Genomic DNA, 21,444 nt, shown 5'->3' with positions numbered 1-21,444 from the left:
CTTCCAAATAATATCTTTTTTCAAGTTCTTTAAAATAACCTTCTTGGGATTTAAGTTGAAATGGCATTAAATCTAAAACTTATGTCGACTGAAGAAAAACACAGAACCTAAAAATTGAGAGTTATGTTTTATTTGGGGAGCTTACTGAAGACTGTGGCCTCGGAGACAGCCTCTCAGCTCTGAGGAACTGCTTGGAAGAGGTAAGGGATGAGCCAGGATATACAGGAGTTTTTGCTGAAAACAAATATATAGTCAAACATCAAACAATGACTGCTAATAACAAAAAAACAGACATCTTAAGTTAATGATTTTAGTGCTTTTCTAAGTATGGGAAGATAACAAGAGTCTGGGCTCATTGAAATTATTCCTTAGAAATGCATCGTGACTGTCTAGGGCCAGTATCCTGTTTTTCTCCATCCTGAATTCCCCTCAGGACACACCATTGTTGGGGGTGGGGCGAGGGGTTTGCTGCAGGGCTGATGGCTTGATGTCGGGCAACATTTTTTTGTCCGCACTTATCTGGGGTAGAGTTGACAGCATTATAATGTCCAGCCTTCCTATCCAGGTGCACCGTATTTCTCTCCATGTTGAAATGGAGCTTAAAACAACTCTTTCATCATGTTATTCCCGCGCTCAAAAAATCCTTCCTGGCAGCCTTTCATCATCTGTTTCTCAAATTCTTTTCCAGCTTCCTTTGCATGAACTCTCCTCTTCAGCCTGGCTGGTTTTCTGTCTCCCAGTCAGACCTTTTGGTCTCTTACATATCTCTGCTTCTGTCTGCAACATCCCTCCCACCCCGACCCCACTTCCTCTCCATCTCAGGGTTGTACCAGCTCAAGGAAGTGTCCTTGACAGCAGTCCATCCCACAAGGAGCACGTCCTCCTCTGTCCATAGCATATATTGTATTTCCTACTCAGCAGTTACTTGTGCCACGTATTCTGTTATTTTATTTTCCAGAATACTATTTGGTCTCCTTGTTTATTTTGTAAGCTTCTTGCAGGCAACAGTTCTGTCTCATGTTTTTTTTATAGCCTCTGCTGTGCCCTTCCGTACAGTAGCCACTCTCCACATATGGCTCTTGAGCATTAAAAATGTGGCTCATCCAGTTGAGAGGTGCTGTAAGCACAAAATACACTGGGCTTCAAAGACTCAGTACAAAAGAATGAATTAATTGTTTCCTTAATTAAATGTTGAGAGGGCAGTATTTTGGATATGTTTAGTTGAATAAAGCTTATTAAAATTAACTTCACCCATTTCCTTTTGCTGTTTTAAATGAGGCTCCTAGAAATTCTTCATCTGCACCTGTGGCGCACATTATGTTTCTGCGGACAGTGCTGGTCTAGAGCTCTCAGGGCGGTGACTCTCATACAAGAGGTGCTCCCAACTCGGTGGTGGCTTGAGATGAATGAAAAGCAGCAGTTAGCCCATTTCATTTCACCTGAGGAGTTTTGTCTCAGTCTCCCCCGCTTTTTCTTGGTTGATGTGGAGCAGGAGGATTACTAATTTGTAGCCCTACTAAGTAGGACCCAAATCCAGGAAACACGTTAATTAAGGAAGAAACTCATCAGAATGTGAAATAAATGCTAGCTCCAAAGTCTTCTGACATTGTGAGATGCAAGATGTAATTTAAGAGAGACACCAAGAAATCTTACACTTTTAAGTAACAAAAAGGACTTTCAGGAAGCGCTTAAGCGGTTAACCTCATTTAAATTAAAACCTTTTGCCATTAAATGGTTAAATGAATTTTTGTTTCAAAACTAAAATTTGAAGATAAAATTGAAAGTGCTTTCTGCTACAGAAAACTAAATGAATAACAGGATGAGCATTGGAAAAGGCAAAGACATGTTAAATGGATGCTTGTGGCCAAATTAATAGCAAACTAATAGGTTAGAGAAGATTGCCTCTCACCGATGCAGCCAGTGGATATTGGGAACAGCTGGCCTTTTTCTCCCTCTGTCTCTTCCCTGTTCTTCCTAGCTCTCCTTCTCTTAAGCTTCTTTCCTTGCTTTATTCCTCTCTTAAAAAAAAAAAAAAAACAACTCCTGCCTTCATGTATTTTTCTCTCCTAGTTTATTATAATGCTAGATCACAGCACATTTAAAGTATATTGCTCATTTACTCCTTTAGTTCACCCCAAATTTATTTATTTATTTATTTTTCCAAATTTATTTTTGAATATAGTATGATATAGGGATCTAAATTATTTTTTACAGGTAGTTAATCAGAGCATTATTTCTTGAATACACCATTGTTTTCTTGTTGATTTATAATGTCTAATTATTATTGAGAGCTTACTATGGGCAAGGCAATGCTTTGAGAGCTTTGTATTTAAATTCCTGCTTATGTTTCTTAAGTAAAGGTTTTCCTCATGTTTAGACATTTTAAATGAAACCTTTTTTTCTTTTCTTTCATTAAGCCATTAAAAAAATACAAAGTTGCTTTTGTCCTTGGGTCCCAATTTTTTTTCTCCCTGGGAGTTGAGACTCTCTCATAAAACAAGTTACCTGCCCTCTGCTTTAAGATGGGTGGAGGAATTGCGGACACCAAGAAATTCCACTTTTCCATTTCTCATCAGGGATGTTACTTTATAGGTGTCTTTCAGGTTGCAGAAAGGTTGCAAAAAAGGATATGCGCGCTTTGCCCCAAAGACCTCGAGTGTAGTGTCCTGTACTTTGCACAGTCAGAGAATATAGCTGCTCATGAAAACTGTTTGGTAAGTTACTTGGAAACACATGAGTCCTTTTAGGGAAGGACATACCAAAATAGTTAAATGTACTCTGGATACAACAAAGAATAACACGTTGGCTGCCCATGGTTTGGGCTTTTAAGTGGGGATTTGGGGAGCATATTTTTCCCTTTTTAAAGTTTCAGATCTTAACTCCTTATGATTACTTTTAGTTTTATTTATAACTGATCGAACACACAATGAATTATGATGAAGAAGTTCCTTTAGAGATGTTTTAATTATTTCAAATATAACAGATACCCAGACACTTCACCCAGATTTATAAAATCATGATAGTATATGCTATTTGCCTCAGCTTGATTTTTTTTTTTAAGAAAAAAAAAACATAGATAGTTAAGGACTCTCTCTTCTCTCTGTTCCCTTCTCTCCACCCCTCCCCAGACGTAATCGCCGTCACAAATTCAGTGTTTCTTATTATCTTGTGTTTTTAATTTTATGCTCCCACCACATTTAAGTATTTATAAACAAATATATTGTTTTTCATGTTCTTGGACTTTATAGAATTTCTATCAGATTCTGTGGATTATTGAGATATATCCATGTTGATAAATGTAGTTCTAATCTTTAATTTTAAATGTTACAGTATACCATTTTATGACTGTAGTCACCATTAAAGTATTCTGTGAATGAGCATTTATGGTTTTCCAGTTTTTTATGTAACTAACCAGCTGTCATAAATATCCTTGTATAGGTCTCCTAATTCACGGGAAAATTTCTCTGGTCTAGGGAACTTAGAACTGCTGGATACAGAAAGGGAACATTTTGTACCTCACTAAATGTGCCAGATTGCTCTCCAAAGGGATCGTACCAAGTTTGACTACCACTATTTCGGAGTTTTTTTCTCTTCTTCCTTGTCAACACTTGATTCTATGAGATTTATTTATTTTTTGGTATGGTAAAAGTATGTTTAATTTTGAAAGAAATTGCTGAACTGTCCTCCACTGTGGCTGTACCATTTTACATTCCCACCTGCAATGAATGAGAGTTCATGTTGTTCGTATTTTTTTAAATTTAAATTTATTTATTTTTATACAGCAGGTTCTTATTAGTTATCTGTTTTATACATGTTAGTGTATATATGATGTTGTTCATATTTTAATTTGTAATTCCCTGATGACATATGATGACATGTGGTGTTGAGCGTCTTTTCATATACTTATTTGCCATTTGTATATCTTCTTTGGTGTTGTCTGTCCAGATCTTTTGTCCAGTTTTTAATTGGGTTGTTATTGTTTAATTGGGTTTATTGGGTTGTCTTATAATTAACTTTTAGGAGCTCTCTATATCTTGGATACCAGTCCTTTATCAGATATATTTTACCAATATTTTCTCCTAATCTGTGGCTTTTCTTTTCATTCTCTTTACAGTGCCTCCCTGGATCTATGGTTTGGTGTCTGTCACGATACTATGAGATTTTAATATTTTCCTCTCTGATGGGTGTGAGATGGTCTCTCTTTGTTATTTGCATTTGCAGTTCCTAGATTACTTAGTGAGCTTGCACCTCATTTGCTGTGCTCCTGTGCAGTTCTTTTCTTTGATTCTGTGACTTGTGTTCCTAGACTACACTTTATCTTTGAGATCTTAGTTTTGCTTATATGTATTTATTCACATATAAGTAAGTTCTAATGCTTTATTATATATGTTTGCTTTTAATTTTATTTATGGTGCTTTCTGTCATACAGAAGCTTGTAATGTAATTAACATTCATCATTATTTTCCTTTATAATTTGTAGGATTTTTCCCCTAAGAAATTCTTCTCCAAACTAAAATTCTATCTTTTTTCCAAAAATTTAAAAAATTTTGCTGTTCTCATTTAGCTTCTTGATCCAACTGGAATTTATTTGGATTATAGTGTAAAGTAGGGACCTACTTTTAGGGGTTTTTTTAATGTGATTAACCACCTTCCCCAGCACTATTATTGAAAAATCTATCCTTTCCTCACTGATTTGTAGTGATAATAATGATAACTGTTGTTATTATTTGGTGTTCACTGTGTAAGGTAATGTTCTGGGAGCTTAACCTAGGAGCTCTGGGAGATTAACAGGATTAACTATTAATCCTCACAACTACCCTAAGAGATAGGTATTATAATTACACCCAAACTAAAGGTGGAACAACTGAGGCACAGAGAAATTACATCACTTGCCCAAGGTCACAGGGCTGTAAGTGACTGAGCCAGGACTCTCATCCAGCTATCGAGTTTCAAACCCTCATGCTAATCCGTTGCTCTAACAGTATTGTCATATGTGCACAGATCTCTTTCTGGCTCTCCATTCTCTTCCATTGGTCACTTGTGTATTCCTGAGCTGGTACAACACTCTTTTTTTTTTCTTTTAAACAAAATTCGCATTTTATTTAGGTTGAAATAAACTATACGATATGGATTTTCTTCACCAAAAATAACAAGCAGTATTTTCTGTATTATTCCTAGATAAACCACAAAACACTTATTTTTGTAGGTTTTCTAGGGTTTGCTTGTAAATCAAGATGAGGCAGTAGATACAGTCATGGAAAAAGAAGAAAACAGACAAATCAATTGTCAGTATCCATGGCCTCTGATCCTGTCTTGACCATGAAACAGAAGTGTTCAACATATACCTGCCAAAAAGCTTATGAAGATGTAGGCTCAGTAAAGGAATGTAAACGGCAACAACCAGATGTGGAACAACAATGGCAGGCTCTTCCATTCAAACTTTAACTATAACTTGTTCCTTTAACTTCATTTGATAAAGACAAAATCTGCACTGAAATCCTTGTTTGGTGATCTCACGCATTTCTCTTACAGTCTGATAATTTTCTTAACTGTCCCTTACAGATTTTTAACAGCATACTTAAAACTCTTAACTATTCAAAAGTCAGTCATGAGCTTCATTGTAATGTTTTATGAAACGTATTCCTTCCTCCCATACCTCCTCAAAATTTATTTCTTCAAAGAGCTGATAACTCAGTACCTGACAGTTGGATCCACAGTGATGTTATGTCTAAAATGACTTAACTAATACAATTCCAAAGTGCCATTAGCAGAGATCACACAGAGTATATAACACGGTACTTTCAATGCTATCTTCTGGAAGAACAGTTAGGTCTCCAAAGCATGGGAGTTCAAACAGGCCATTTAAACAGGGAGATTATCAGTGACTAATGAGCTGGTACAACACTCTTAATTTCTATGATTTTATGATAAAACCTGGCTATTTTTTTGGCACTTCGAATTTTGGGATCAGCTTATCAGGTTTCACAGAAATTTCTCTTGGAATTTTAACTGGAATTCCACTGAATTTATAGATGAATTTGGGAAAAAATAGACACCCTCATAATATGGTAGTCTTTCTATCCATTAACAGGGTATGTCTCTTCAATTATCCAGGTCTTCTTTTATGAATTTCAAAAATGTCCAACAATGTTTTTTCTGTAGAGGTCTAGAACTTTGGGTTAGGCCTATTTCTGGGTTTGTTTTTGTTTTGTTTTGTTTTGTTAATACATTTTTAAAGCGAGCTATTATTGGTATACAGAAACACTGTCAATTTTTATTTATATTTTATCTCATCCAACAATCTTGCCAAACTCTCAAATCTAAAAGCCAGATTCACCTGGATATTTTATTTGGACGATCCTCATCTTTAAATAAAGATGACTTTTTTTCCTTTAAGTTTTTGAGCCTCTTAATTTCTTTTTCTTATTTTACTGCATTTTTCTAGAACATTGTGTTACAGTGGTGATTAAAAGCATTTTAGTGAGCCTTGTCTTGTTTCTTATATTACTAGGATGCTTCTAGGTTTTATCATTAAATTTGTGCATACTTTAGCTTTTTAATACTTTTACTTTATTAAAATTAAGAAGTTTCCTTTTATTTCTAGCTTGCTAAAGTATTGAATATTATGAAATGCTTTTTTCTGCATCTATTGTAATGATCTTCTGGCTTCTTTCCCTCTCTGACCATGCACAATGCTAGATGCTTTATTTTATTTTTTTAACTTTATTAATTTATTTATCTTTGGCTGTGGTGGGTCTTCGTTGCTGCGTTCGGGCTTTCTCTAGTTGCGGCAAGCGGGGGCTACTCTTCGTTGTGGTGCACAGGCTTCTCGTTGCGGTGCGCAGGCTTCTCATTGCGGTGGCTTCTCTTGTTGCAGAGCACAGGCTCTAGGCGCACAGGCTTCAGTAGTTGTGGCTCTTGGGCTTAGTTGCTCTGCGGCATGTGGGATCTTCCCGGACCAGGGCTTGAACATGTGTCCCCTGCATTGGCAGGCGGATTCTTAACCACTGTGCCACCAGGGAAGTCCAATGCTTTATTTTTTATATACACAATTTTTTTTAATCTCAAACTTACAGAGAAGTTGCACATACAGTACAAAGTACCTTTTTTGTTGGAACTGATGAAAGAAATATTCACATATTGAGATATAGGGAAGTCATTCTGGCTTATACATGAGTTAACTTGAATTTTATGCTAACTCAAATAGCCTGTTTGTGGCCTATCAAATATACACTGTACATCTGCTTTAATTATTAGAGAAAAGGACACATTGACCAGAAGTAAAGAATGTCCATGTTAAAAATAAAGATTACATGCCCCTCCTCCTGGGATGTCAATGCTGGTACTCCTTTGATAATAAAACTCCCTTCCCAGGTTCCAAGGCCATACTGACTCACTGTATACATGCTAGTCTGTTCTTTTTTTTTTTTTAACCTTGAAGAAATATAACCCTGACTCGTTTAATGCTCTTTGTTCTGACAAGATATAAAACTGTGCTGGAAACAATGCTTCTCCAGAGCAGTTTCTCAGAGTAATCTGGGAAGTGGGCTTCGAGGGTAGTCCTCAGTTTGGCTCAAATAAAACTCTTTTCTATTCTTATTATAGACTGTTCATTGATTATTTTCGTTTACAGAACCATTGGAAATTAATTTGAGACATGATGCATTATCTTTCCTGAATACTTCAGTATGTATTTTATACAAAGGACATTCACATAATCACAGTGTAACCATCAAAATCAGGAACTTAATATATTACTACGATCTAATCCTCAAACCACCCAGGTTTCAGGTTCAATGTCCTAATGACTTTATAACAAAAGATTCCGATTCACAGGTTACATTTGGTTTTCATGTCTCAAATTTTCTCCTTTTAATCTGTTAGTAATAAATTATGTGCTTGTTTATTTTCTGCTGTAAACCATTCGGAGATTAACACTATTTGATTGTGATGTTTTATTCTAATATACTGTTAATTTCCTATTTTTAGTTAACCTTGTCAGTACAATTTACATTAAAAAAGCACCCGTTTTAAGTGTACAGTTCAGAGAGTATTAAGACATGTATTTACCAACGTAAGCACCACCACCATCAAGATGTAGAACATTGCCATTACCCCAGAAGGTTCCCTCATGCCTCCTTGCAGCCACTTCCTCCCCACGCCAGCTTCTATAGCTTGAGCCTGTCTTTCTCATCTCACATGAAAGGAATCCTACAGTTTGTATTCTGTGTGTCTGGCTTCTTTTGCTTATTACAGTATTTGGAGATTCATCCGTGTTGTTTCTTATATGTGTATTTTGTTCCTTTTTATTTCTGCACAGTATTTCATTGTATGGCACTATCCCAATTTGTTTATCCACTTGCCTGTTGATAGACATATTATTAATTCCAGTTTGAAGATACTAGGATAAATTTGTGAAAATCTGAATATGTGTCTTCATGTGGACATACAGTTTTTTTGTGTTATAGTCAGTAGTTAATTGTTTTAGATTCCACATATAAGTGGTAACATGCAGTATCTGTCTTTCTCCGTCTGACTTATTTCACCAAGCATAATAGCCTCCACATCCATCCATGTTGTTGCAAATGGCAAACTTTCATTCTTTTTTATGGTTGAATAGTATTCCATTGTATATATGTGTATGTGTGTGTATATATACATAAATGCACACTACATCTTCTTTATCCATTCATCTGTTGATGAACACTTAGGTTGCTTCCATACCTTGGCTATTGTAAATAATGCTACTATGAACACTGAGGTGCATATATATCTTTTCAAATTCATGTTTTCATTTTCTTTGGATATATACCCAGGAGTGGAATCGCTGGATCACATGGTAGCTCTATTTTTAGTTTTCTGAGGAACCTCCATACTGTTCTCCACAGTGGCTGCACCAGTTTACATTCCCAGCATCAGTGCAGGAGGGTTCCCTTCTCTCCACACTCTCAACATTTGTTTGTGGTCTTTTTGATGATGGCCATTCTGACAGGTGTGAGGTGATATCTCTTTATGGTTTTCATTTGCATTTCTCTGATGATTAGCGATGTTGAGCATCTTTTCATGTGCCTGTTGGCCATCTTATGTCTGCTTTGGAAAAATGTCCATTCAGGTCTTCTGCCCATTTTTTAATCAGGTTGTTTTTTGATGTTGAGTTGTATGAGCTGTTTGTATATTTTGGATATTAACCCCTAATCGGTCATATCGTTTGCAAATATTTTCTCCCATTCAGTAGGTTGTCTTTTTGTTTTGTCAATGGTTTGTTGATGCAGAAGCTTTTAAGTTTAATTAGGTCCCAGTTGTTTATTTTTGCTTATGTTTTCCTTGCCTTTGGAGATAAATCAAAAAAAAATTGCTACGATTTATGTCAGTGTTCTGCCTATGTTTTCTTCTAGGAGTTTTATGGTGTCGTGTCTTACACTTAGGTCTTCAATCCATTTTGAGTTTATTTTTGTATATGATGTGAGAAGGTGTTCTAATTTCATTTTTAACATGTAGCTCTCCAGTTTTCCCAGCACTACTTATTCAAGAGACTGTCTTTTCTCCATTGTATACTGTTGCCTTCTTTAAATGTGGACAATAATGCTTTTATTTCTTGAGTAAATACCCACAAGAGGAATGCTGGGTCATAAAGTAAGTGTATGTTTAACTTTAAAGGTAATTGCATCATTTTACACTTCTACAACAATGTGTAAGAGTTTCATTTGCTCCACACCCTCATTGACACTTGGTATTTTCAGTCTTTTTTTTTTTTTTTTTGTGGTTCGCGGGCCTCTCACTGCTGTGGCCTCTCCCGTTGCGGAGCACAGGCTCCGGACGTGCAGGCTCAGCGGCCATGGCTCACGGGCCCAGCCGCTCTGCGGCATGCGGGATCTTCCCGGACCGGGGCACGAACCCGTGTCACCTGCATCAGCAGGCGGACTCTCAACCACTGCGCCACCAAGGAAGCCCCTTTTTGCCCATTTTTAACTGAATTATTTGTCTTACTGAGTGACAAGAGTTTTTCCTATATTCTCAATATAATTTTTTTTGTCAGATATATGAATTGTGAATATTTTCTCCCAGTTTCTGGCTTGCCTTTTTGTTTTCTTAGCAATGTCTTTCAAAGAGCAAAAAGTTTTAATTTTGGTGAATTCCAACCTAATAACTTTTTCTTTATAGTTTCTGCTTTTTATAAGAAATCTTTGTCTTTGCCAGTGTCAACGTTTTTCATGCCCTTTATTATTTAAGTGTATGTGTAATGTTGATCTTTCATTCAGAGGTAGTTTGGATTCTTTTGGTTTCAAGAAACTTTTAGAAGCTCGAGCCAACCTAAATATAAAAGGGGCTTTGCAATAAGTTGCAGGGGCATTTTTTGGCTCCTGAAGGCAGGCACACAGGTGGGTACAAGAAACAGGAGCTGGGAAGCCATCAGGAACCCAGGATGTCCTCTCTAGCCGTCGTTTTTGTTTTCCTCTCTTTGTTGACTGACTTGCTCTGACCATGTGGCTCAGAACCTGTTTTAGTCCCCTAGGATAGGGACCGTGACTGGCCCAGCTTGGGGTCAGGGCCCCGACCAGATCCAGTTAGCCACTGGGGGTCAGGGTTATGCAGTATAAAACATGTCTGGGGATCAGGACAACTCCCAAAGAAAAGCAGGGTGACTTGAGATCTGCTCACACACGCCAAAAGGTGGTCACTGTTCTACCCCCAAGCCATCTTCCACTCCTGGTGAGTACTTTTTGGTACCATTTTCTGACTTGCAGCTTTCAGCATTACTTTGTGCATACTTTGGGTGTTTTCTTTTCCCAATCTGCAGCTGTATTCCTCAGCACTTGTGGAATGTGAGGATCATGATCCGTTTAATCATGATAGAAATTTTGATGTGGAATCAGTAAAGAAAGAAATCAAGAGAGGAAGGAAGTTGGTAAGTAAAAATGATTTTATTACTCAGATGAACAGACCCTTGGTGATGCTTTCAAAAGAAAGTCTATTTGATTGATAAACCAGGCGATAGAGATGCAACGTGGAAAGCTGAAAGAAGTGGGACCTATATTGGAAACTTAGATTCAATTGAATATTTTAATATTTTAAAATAAACTACAATATGCTTCAGTGGCAAAGTAGATATGAGTTAGAATGCTTTGGCTATAAGTAGAAGGAACAAACTGGCTTAAAAAAAAAAAAAGCGGATCCTTATTTTCTTAACCTAGCCAGAGGAAAAACTGGTTTCAGGGTTGGTTGATTCATTGGCTCAATGATGTCTTCAAGGGCCCATCATCCTTTCCGCCCTCCTGTCCACAACATCAGCTGGTCCCTTTGTGATCCTAGGGTGGCCACAGGCAGCAGCTGAAGCATCAGGCTTTCTTGCTCCTATCACAAGAGAAAGTTCATCCCCAAGCATGGATTAAGAGCCCTTCTGAAAGTTTAATTAGGCCACACCCCTCTTTCTGCACCGATTGCTAGAGGCGACCATGACTAATCAGGATCTACCCTCGGGGCTGGGCTCAGCGCCCCCTGGGAAGGAAGAATGCTGAGTAGTTGCTCTACTGGGTCTGCTGTAGTAGACTCCCTCCGTGACAGACCCTTCGCAGCTTAATCAGCGGTACAGCGAGCTTCGAGCGTGAGTGAACACTAACACCCTAACCACCACCACAATCCACGGTCAGGTTAGTGACCTGGAACACACATTTCTTTAGTCCTTGCAAGGTGTCAGCATACACATGCGCAGCTTCCGCATCGCCTGATGTGCTTTGAGAAGCGTCAGCGCAGCCGCTCAGTGAGCGGGCAGGTCAGCACAGTTGGGGCTCAGGAAGCCTTCCTAGTTGGAAATGCGGGGGGTGGAGGGGGGATGAGGATGGAGAAGGGGGGATTTCAGAGAGAGGGAACAGGGTGTGCAAAAGCGTGGAAGGCAAGAAAGAAGATGTGGCATATTCATGAAACCATAAGCATAGGACTGTCCCTGGCATTCTCTTCACTGACCTCATGGAATTCCATAGGATGTACTGGAAGGTGTGAAGCCATTCCCTGCCCTTAGATAGTGAGGCGACACTGTTTTTCACTGTCATAGCGAATGCTGCAGAAAACATCTTTGTGCATTATCCTCGTGTGCTGGTTTGGTTGGTGCTATACAGCACATTCCTAGAAGTGGAACAGCTGAGTCAAAGAGAATTCCCTTTAAAATCTTTGAAACATGCTGACAAACTGTCCCCCAGAAAGAGTGTACCACTTTGTGCTTCTGTACATAGCGGATGAAAGAGCACTTCTCCCAGCCCTTGATGAATACGAACATTCAAACCTCGTTAATTTTTGCCAGTCTTGCAAAATTTTACCTTGTGTTTCCCTGATCACTGGAGAGGTTGAACATTACCCCTCTTCAGTAATCACTGCAACCCTCCCGGCTCACCCAGCTCCTGCAGTTCTTCAGTATTCCTGGCCATGGTCCAGCACAACAGTCACTCCCTCGCAAACCACCTGGACACCCTCCTTACTCACTGAGCAAAGCCCCAGCCTGGGGAAGTGTTGTCTGTCTGATGTCTGCAGGAGCTGAGTAGCGCTGGCAATTGAGCAGTTAACCGGAGAAAAACCCACAGACGTTTTGACTGATCTTAGATTCATGGCCATAAACCTCAAACAGACCATCAGCACTTCATCCTCCACCCTCCACATTTACTCTTTCATATCCTGTCATCTCTCTTTAAAACCTTGCTCCACCCCAACTTCTCCTTGCCAACTTGATGACTATCCCTGATTTTTTTTTTTTTGGATAGACTTTCTTTTTTAGAGCAGTTTTAGGTTCACAGGAAAACTGAGGGGATGGTAAGGAGAGTTCCTGTATTCCCCTGGCCCTACGCGTCCACAGTCTCCCCTTTATCAATACCCTCCACTAGAGGGGACATCTGTTACAACTGATGAACCACATTGACACATCAGAAACACCCAAAGGCCACAGTTTACATTAGGGTTCACTCCTGGTGTTGTACATTTCTTTGCCAGATTCTTACCAAGAAAATGGAAGTGACTAGACAGGAGACCCTACCGTCCAAACCACTGCCCAGCAGCCTTTTCCCAGACTCTCAGACCTCCGTCCTGTCAAAGCCAACCCTGCACCTGGGCTTTGGAACTGTCCTCCTTCCCTCCTTAAGGACTAGGTTCTTGCATTTTCCTCTACCCCCTCACATCAGTGTCCCTTCTTTCTAATCGATTATTCTTGTCAGCATACAACCATGATCAATTGATCATGTCATCTTTAAAAAAAAAATTCTCCCTTATACACAAAGAGCTGGTCACTTAACAGTGTCTCTTGTCTGACCTTAGCTGACCTGTCAGCAGTATCATCACACAGTGGTCCCTGCCCTGCATCTTGAAGCAGTTCCTTCTTTTGACTTCCCGGACATACGCTGCTAGTATGTCTTTTACCTTTCTGGCTGCTTCTTCTCAGTTGCCTTGGCTGTTTTTCCTCCTCTGCTCAACCTCTACGGTTTGGAGAGCCCAGGGCTCTGTCCTGGGCTCCTTCCTCAACCTGAACATCCTTCCTACATGACCTCTTCCAGTTCCCATGGCTTCAATACCATTCTTATGCCGGGACTCTCTATCTCCAGCCCCGATGACCAACCTGACATATACCTACCTGGATAGGTAATAGCCTCTCATGTTAAACCGGCTGGAAGAGAATAGTTCCATCCTCCCCACACTCACACACGATCCATCCAAACCTGCTCACTTCTCCTTAGTAAACAGCACATCATTTGTCCTCCATCGTCCCCTCCTCAACCCCAGCCCAGCGTCGGGTCCATCAGCATCACCCTGCGGACCTGGCATCCTCCTCTCCTCCCTCACTGACACTCATCCGCTGCGGTGAAGCGTGATCTCACTCTCTCGGAATGTTGTTGAAGGCTACTGATACTTGTCCTTCTTTCTCTCTTGCCTATCCCTCCCCAGCCCATTCTCCACACAGCCGCCAGAACGGTATCTTTAAACTATGCATCGGTTTATGCTCCTCTTGCACAAAGGTAAAACCCCAACTCATCACTGTGGCTCGTAAGCCCTCCATGACCCAGTCCTCACTTATCCCCTGGACCTTAGCTCAGACTGTACCCCTTGCCTCTTCTCTGCTCCAACAACACTACCCATCCCTCTTGTCCTTCCTGTGAGTTTGCCAGTGGGGAAGCTCATTCTTGCCACGAGCACATAAGGCCTTCTGCTTACGATGTCCTTTCCCCTGCTTTGGTGCAGACTAGCAGCTCTTATTATTATTAAAATCTAAGCTTCTATACCACCTCCTCAGAGAGGCCTTCAGTATCACTGACCACCCAGTCTGAAGTAGGGACCCAGAGACTCTGTCACTTTGCCTTAATTCTCTACAAAGCATGTATCGCTATGTTTTAAAGTTTGCTTTATTTGATCATTATCTCCACTAGAAAGAAAGTTAACTTCATGCAGGCAGGTACCTTACCCACCAGTTTTCCCCGTCCTGGAGGAGGGCCTGCCGCGTCACAGCTACTCTGTAGTCTTTCAATGAGTCACCGTTTATTAGCCGTTTGTATTTCTTCTCTTCCCGTTTTTCTGTGGGCTATCAGAGTCTTACCCTTATCTACTATGCAGCAAACAGTCTTTTCCTTTTTTTTAAATGGTATATCTATCACCTTTAAAGTGGAGCTTAAATTTTTTATATAATCAAATCTGTCTTTTTCTTTGTGGCTTCTGTGTCTCCTTCCTTGCTTAGAAAGCCTCAATACTGTCTTTTTCCTCCTTTCTCTTATGTTTTCTAATTTTTTGCAGCTTTTAAAAAATACTTATTTTTTATATAGTTAAAGCTTTAATCCACGTGGTTTATTTGGGAATATGTTGTGAGGTAGGGATCTAACTTTCTTTCTTTCCTATACATATAGTCAGATGGCCCCCCAACATTAAATGATCATTCTTTGTGCTCTGACTTCAGATTCTGCCTTTTGCACAATCTAATTTCTCACCCACAATTGAATTTCCTTTATTTATATAGTTGCTTGTGCTGACCTTGGGATACTGTGTGAGCTGTCACCTGTTTTGCTAGGTGGTTTCATTGTGCGCCCACGTCATTCAGCCAGAGCGTGATATAAACCAGCTGTGGTCATGGCTCAGATTCCCCCAAACAGGTTTCTGTGGACATGTACTCTCCTCCTACACCACCTTCCTATCAGACCAATAGACTGATATATAAAAGCAAGAGATCAAATGAATTGAGCTAAGAAAAAACTTTTTCCCCAGGGGCTTTTTTGGGGTTTTTTTTTTTACATTTTTGGCCTTTCTACATAGATGCCAAAGAGATTTCCCTTCCTTTCTCTCACGTCTCCTCAGTAGTGCCTCTGTAAGACAGGCACTGTGATCCCCAGGGAGGAATTCAGGTCTAAGAGAGGGGAAGGGACTGGCTTGAGATCACACAGCTGTTAGTGGCACTGCCAGGAGCTGACCTTGGCCACAGGCTCAGTGTCCCCAACAGAACCTCTTGCCTGGAGCTGGACAGTGTTGCCAACCCTGCTTTTTAGAAATCTCTCTTAAAAAGAGAGGAGAGGAGTTTTTTTGGAAACAAAAAGGGTTTTCTGCTTTTAATGAGATCATTACAAAACATTCCAGTTAGTTGAGGTTTTGCTGAAATTTCAAAAGGAGCAGCTAAATGTCAGGACCCAGTGTTGGTAGCTGAGGACATTAGGGCTGCCAACTTAAAAACAATATTTGATGACATCTTTAACTTTAAATTTTAACAAAGATTCTGAAAAATCAGGTGCTTACTCCGTAAAATCTGTTCTTCTGTAGAAATGCACATTTTGTGGGAAAGCAGGAGCCACTGTGGGATGTGATTTAAAATCCTGTTTCAAGAATTACCACTTTTTCTGTGCCAAGAGTGACCACGCAGTTCTACAAGCTGATGGATCTAAAGGAACTTACAGGTATTTAATAAAACAGTTTTAAAGCCACATTTGGGGGACTGGAATAAGAACAAGGAGATTTTTTAAAGCTAATTTTATGCAAATGATTTCCAAGTAAGAATGTGGTTTGGGAGATGCCCAGCTGGGAACCTAACTTCAGAGCACCTTCCCTAAGTGTCATAGGAAGAAAAGAAGCAGGGTTGGTTTTGTTTGGAGTTTTACTCTCCCTGCATCCTTTCTTTCCTCATATAAAGCACTGGTTGACATGGTGGCACAAGTAACCTAACAGGTGGCCACGAGGCCGGGAACCAGTTCACACTCGCTTTTTTCTGTAAACAGGAAAGGAGCCTGACTTGTTAGTTCTAGGTCCATGCTTTACTCATCTTGTCTCCAAATGAATGTATTTTCCCATCACTGTCACCACCCTCTTAACTATAAATAGCCTCTAAAAATGATAAAGAAACTATGCAGGAAATACAGTTATCAGTCATTAAGTCCTTGAAGAAACTTACACCTTGTTTGTGTTGCCTTTGGCTTTGAAATCTTGCTCCTTGTTTTTCAATAATTCTTTCATGTTAATTTTGATCCAGTAAGGCATATTTCAAGTCCAAAACAAGTATATTTGTTTTATCCAGGAAGAAACTTGATCTTCCTTCTGATGAAAGAAGTCAGTTCAGTTAAGTCATTATATAGTTTAGTCAGAAGAAATCAGTAACCCAGTTTTAAATTGATTCAAGTCATGTTCAGCGAACTCTTTTTTGTACGTAGATGCGGTCTAGGATATGTCATATAAAGGTGAAGGAAATAACAGTCAAAAGGTTAGGTTTGACCTTTTTAAAGTTATGAGATGGAATAAAACAGAGAATGATGGTCTAATATTGACGAGCCAGGCAGACATTTCTCACTTCCTTGGGGCATATGAATAGATTCTGATTGAACTGGACATTTTAAATTTCAGTGAAACATATACATTTTTTTCAGGCATAGTATCTGAATAATAGGATTAGTGTTATGAGAGAATTATTTTTATTTTTTTATTTTTTAAATTGAAGTGGTTGATTTACAGTGTTGTTAGTTTCAGGTGTACAGCAAAGTGATTCAGTTATACCCATATATATACTTTTCCCTTTATAGATTATTACAAAATATTGGGTATAGTTCCCTGTGCTATACAGTAGGTCCTTGTTGGTTACCTATTTTACTGAAATATATATAATAGTATGTATATGTTAATCCCAAACTCCAAATTTATCCCTCCCAGAGGATTATTTTTAATATGATTTTTGTAAGATCTGTTACATTCCTAAATGATACTTTAAAATTCCATATGGAGGGTAGATTTTTTTTCCCCCTGTGGACATATATCCCCAATTTTATCAGTGTGTTCTAGAACTATTTCATTTTATTTCTTTATCTTTTAACCACTTACTTTATGCCAGGAATACTTCAAAGTACTTTACAAATGTTATTTCGTTTAATACTCATAATAGCCCAGTAAGGGAGGTACTATTATCCCCATTTTAAAGATGAGGAAACTGAGGCCCTGACAGTAATTTGTACCCAGGCCACACATTTGGTAAGAGGCAGAGCTGGGCTTCAGGGCTCCAGAGTCTTTGCTCTTTGACACCATATCCTCTTTAAGCTTAGCGGCCATATATCCTAAAATGTGGGCAAGACTAACATTCAAAGAAGTTGGTTAAAATAATTTAAAATCTGATTTTACACAGGTATTTTCTTGAGACTAGACAGGAAATGTGTAAATATGTTAATTTTATATTCTTTTTATATTTGATTTGCTGAGAAACTCCTGGATTGAAATACTCTGTTTCACTTTTATTATTTACCTTCCCAAAGAGCTTATTTTATTACGACTTCTCCAAAGACCTAAAACACCCACTAGAAAGACTATTATTAGCAGAGCTACAAAAAGGTCAAACAAAAAGGAGTCAAGTTCCTGTTATACATTAAAGTCTGAAAAAATACCGATCATATATTAGTAGAACCAATGAATAGAGACTCATAAAATAATCTTCTTTGTCGTAGTTTTTATCAAGTATCAGGTGAACTTTTATTCATTTATAAATTGAATTTAAACATTCGGAGTGGCTGTCATGCACGAGACCCCTTGTTAGGTACATTGAGAATATAGAGAGAAACAAGACGTGAACTAAAACTATCACCTCACAGGAGGACCAGAAGGTCAAAACTAGTAGGAGCACGTGGCCTGATGGGAATGAAACTGGCTTGGCCTTCAGTTGATAATTGTTGAAAACGGGTGATGGGTTGGGGGCATGGGAGTTCATCACGTCTCCTCCACTTTTATATATGGTTGAAAAAAAAAAAAATTAAGTACCTGGCAAACAAAAGTGCTGAGAAACCAGAATCTAAAGGGTGAGGAGATTAATATTGTTTGGGGGTGGGCGGGGGGGCTGCTGGGAGGACTGCATGGAGGAGGCGGGAACTGCTGTGTGACAGGAAGAGTTCATACATTCCCCTCGGTGAGGGGACCCTGCATCATGAGGGTTAGCACCATAAGGAAGGGAACTGGGGGCTGCGGAGGAAGAAAGGCTGGAGGGAAAACAGCCTGAGCAGCTCCTTCAGGTTGACTCACTGTACTTCTTTGCTCTAGCTGCTCTGCTGCTTCCCTCTCTTCTAGGGCACTGATCAGTTCTAAGCTCATGCAGTTCAAATCTAAGATCTGGGAGAGATGCCTGTTGAGTTAGAAAACTACTTTCCCGCCAGATAATGCATGCAATTTTGTGCTTATTGTTGAAAACCAGCAGAACTTTGTGTAGTCAGATGAAAACTTGTGTCTTAGCTGTTGGATCTCTAGGTGTTTTCTTTATACAGTAAAATCTCACTGACCACTGTATATGAACAAGTATTGTTCAAAATATGTAGTCAGCACTCACCCCTGCAGAGAGCACACTGACCTGTCCAAGGTTCAAGGGCACAAGGGATGCTGGCACAGGGCCCATCTACACTTGATGTCTGTCAGTAACTACACAGGCTTGAACAGCAATTTTGTTTTTAACAAATAAATATTTGAGGTTAAGCCCGCATGAAAAACAGATTAGTTCCCTTTTAAATTACAGTGCAATAGGCATAATATTTGAAAAGTGTAAACACAATTATTTGACTCTTTGAAATTTCATGTTTTCAGAGTATTGTGCCAACAACATGCTGACCCTCAAAATGGTAAGTCTCTAAAATTTAGTGTTGTGGGTTTAAAGAAAGGTAAACCTTCGGTAAGACATGGCATAATCTGATTTACTGGCCTAAGTTAAAATACAAATTTTTGAGTCAAAATGTTACATACTTTTAAAACTGTCAGTCCCTGTGCAGTGTAATGGACTCAACTTTTCTTCTTCGTGAACTAGACGTACTCTCAGTGAAACCTTTGTCTGGTGTCTCCCATTCTCACCACAGTCAGCAGACCGAGCCAAAACACGGTAAGAAGCTTTGACTTTTGTGACTACTTGTCTTCTAAGAAAACTATCAGAATTTTCAGTAGATAAAATTGATAAAATGCTGTATGTTCCCTGAATGCAATTCTCCTAAGAATGCATGATTAGCCTTTCCGTGCTGAGGAGAATTGGGTCCTTCCTGACTACCTGGGGTTAGCTGGCCTTTGTGTACCTGCCGGAAGAGCAGTGTTGCCAACACTAGATGTGGAACGCTTTCTGTGGACAGGAGTGAGTCGGCCCTCTTTGGAACAGGCTTAGCTCCCCATCATGCCAGCTGCATTTTGTGGTGGTAAGCAACGCTCTCTAAACAATAGCGCTACCCATCAGCCATTCTTCAGCGATTCCCCTTGCAACTTATCAGAAATACTATCAAAAACATTGCTGTCAGTCAGTGTTTACTGACAGGGAAAGATGACGATAATGTATTCGTTTTAAAAAGCAGATTATAACACTGTAATGAATCGTCTCCCCAGAGGAAACCATCATTGTTTCTTTCGAATTCTTCCAAAAATGTTCTGTGTATAGAAATATACCTACTACTATATTTTGCTTTTTCACGTAGTATATCTTAGAGAGTCTTCTCTATCAGTGGGTATAGGTAGATCTTACCTCATTTTTAAAAGGCTTCATAGTATTCCACTGTGTATATTATTCAGTTGTGTAGCTGAACCACAGTTGAACTAGTCTCTGCCTGACCGACATGTAAGTTATTTCCGGCTTTTTTCTATCACATTTAATACTGTAGCTAACATTTTCCTCCACTCATCTTTGTGCCTTTATGTAACAATACTATTAGAAAGACTTCCTGTAAGTAGATTGCTGGGTCAGAGTATAAACAATGAAACTTTGGGTGACTGTTGGCTAATTATCTTCTAAAGAGGCCACACCAGCAGTACACATTGACCCAAATCCTTGCAGACATTATATATTATACGTCTTAATCTGATAAATGAAAAATTCTACCTGTTTTACTTTGCATATCTTTACTTATGGGTGAAACTGAGTATATTCCCCTATCTTTTTTTTTTTTTTTTTTGGTGGTACGCGGGCCTCTCACTGCTGCGGCCTCTCCCATTGCGGAGCGCAGGCTCCGGACGCGCAGGCCCAGCGGCCATGGCTCACGGGCCCAGCCGCTCCGCAGCATGTGGGATCCTCCCGGACCGGGGCACGAACCCGCGCCCCCCGCATCGGCAGGCGGACTCCCAACCACTGCGCCACCAGGGAAGCCCTCCCCTATCTTTTGATCAGTTATATTTGTTTTCCTGTGACCCAATTTACTTTTCTGTTTAATGAACCCTCTCTCCAGGGTTCCCCATTTGCCCATTTTTCTACCCAATTGCCTTTTTCGTATTGATTTATAAGGTCTTTTTATATTTTAAAAATTGGCCTGGGCTTCCCCGGTGGTGCAGTGGTTGAGAATCCGCCTGCCGATGCAGGAGACACGGGTTCGTGCCCTGGTCCGGGAAGATCCCACATGCCGCGGAGTGGCTGGGCCCGTGAGCCATGGCCGCTGAGCCTGCGCGTCCGCAGCCTGTCCTCCGCAACGGGAGAGGCCACAACAGTGAGGCCCGCATACCGCAAAAAAAAAAAAAAAAAAAAAAAATTGGCCTTTTGTCATTTTTTTTGCAAACATTTAAGTTTGACATATCTTTTGACTTTGTTATAACCTTTGGCATATAAGAGTTGTACATTTTCTGTAGTCCAGCATCAGTCTTTTCCTTTATGGATTCCAGTATCTACATAATTTATATTTTTCTGCTTACCTTTCAGGAGTGAAAAGAAGAAAGGGGAGGAAAAAAGGTCTCTCAATAGGCAGTCCTGTACAGGTAATTTGACTTAATTTCATTATAGCTTTAAGTTTCTCCATACAATGTCTTTTTTTTTTAACCTTCTGAATTTTAGGTGACACAATGATAGATGATGAATATTAAAGAGAAGTTGTATGTGTCTTAGGTATCCAAGCACATAACCTCCAGTAGGTGACTGTCCCCTGGCTCCTGTAACACATCCCCTGGTACCAAATCAGTGAGAGGATCTGAGCCCACAGGGTGTTTATAATCTTAAAACAGGCATAGGTGCAGTGGAACATCCTC

The 21,444-nt window shown here is 39.6% G+C and overlaps 1 protein-coding gene across 17 annotated transcripts in view; it reads left to right on the top strand.

The window, feature by feature from the left end:
* Window positions 1–21,444, top strand: part of SETDB2 (SET domain bifurcated histone lysine methyltransferase 2) — an 85,070-nt gene that overhangs the window by 56,661 nt on the left and 6,965 nt on the right. For 9 of the 17 annotated variants that reach the window (XR_010837142.1, XR_010837141.1, XR_010837143.1 and 6 more), the window contains 6 exons: window positions 2,593–2,714; window positions 10,799–10,906; window positions 15,772–15,905; window positions 19,048–19,082; window positions 19,265–19,336; window positions 21,122–21,177. Coding sequence is in view for 7 of the 17 variants with exons in the window: in XM_059041679.2 (XP_058897662.1) it covers window positions 2,593–2,714; window positions 10,799–10,906; window positions 15,772–15,905; window positions 19,048–19,082; window positions 19,265–19,336; window positions 21,122–21,177 (527 nt within the window). In the remaining 10 variants the exon portion in view is untranslated. Of the gene's footprint in view, window positions 1–2,592; window positions 2,715–4,114; window positions 5,143–10,798; window positions 10,907–15,771; window positions 15,906–19,047; window positions 19,083–19,264; window positions 19,337–21,121; window positions 21,178–21,444 lie in introns of those variants that run through there. The other 8 variants (XR_010837139.1, XR_010837140.1, XM_067016317.1 and 5 more) reach the window with 2 other exon arrangements.

The sequence above is a fragment of the Kogia breviceps genome, chromosome 16, assembly GCF_026419965.1.
Source record: "Kogia breviceps isolate mKogBre1 chromosome 16, mKogBre1 haplotype 1, whole genome shotgun sequence".
NCBI lineage: Eukaryota > Metazoa > Chordata > Mammalia > Artiodactyla > Physeteridae > Kogia > Kogia breviceps.
This window is presented reverse-complemented; position numbering and strand designations above follow the sequence as displayed.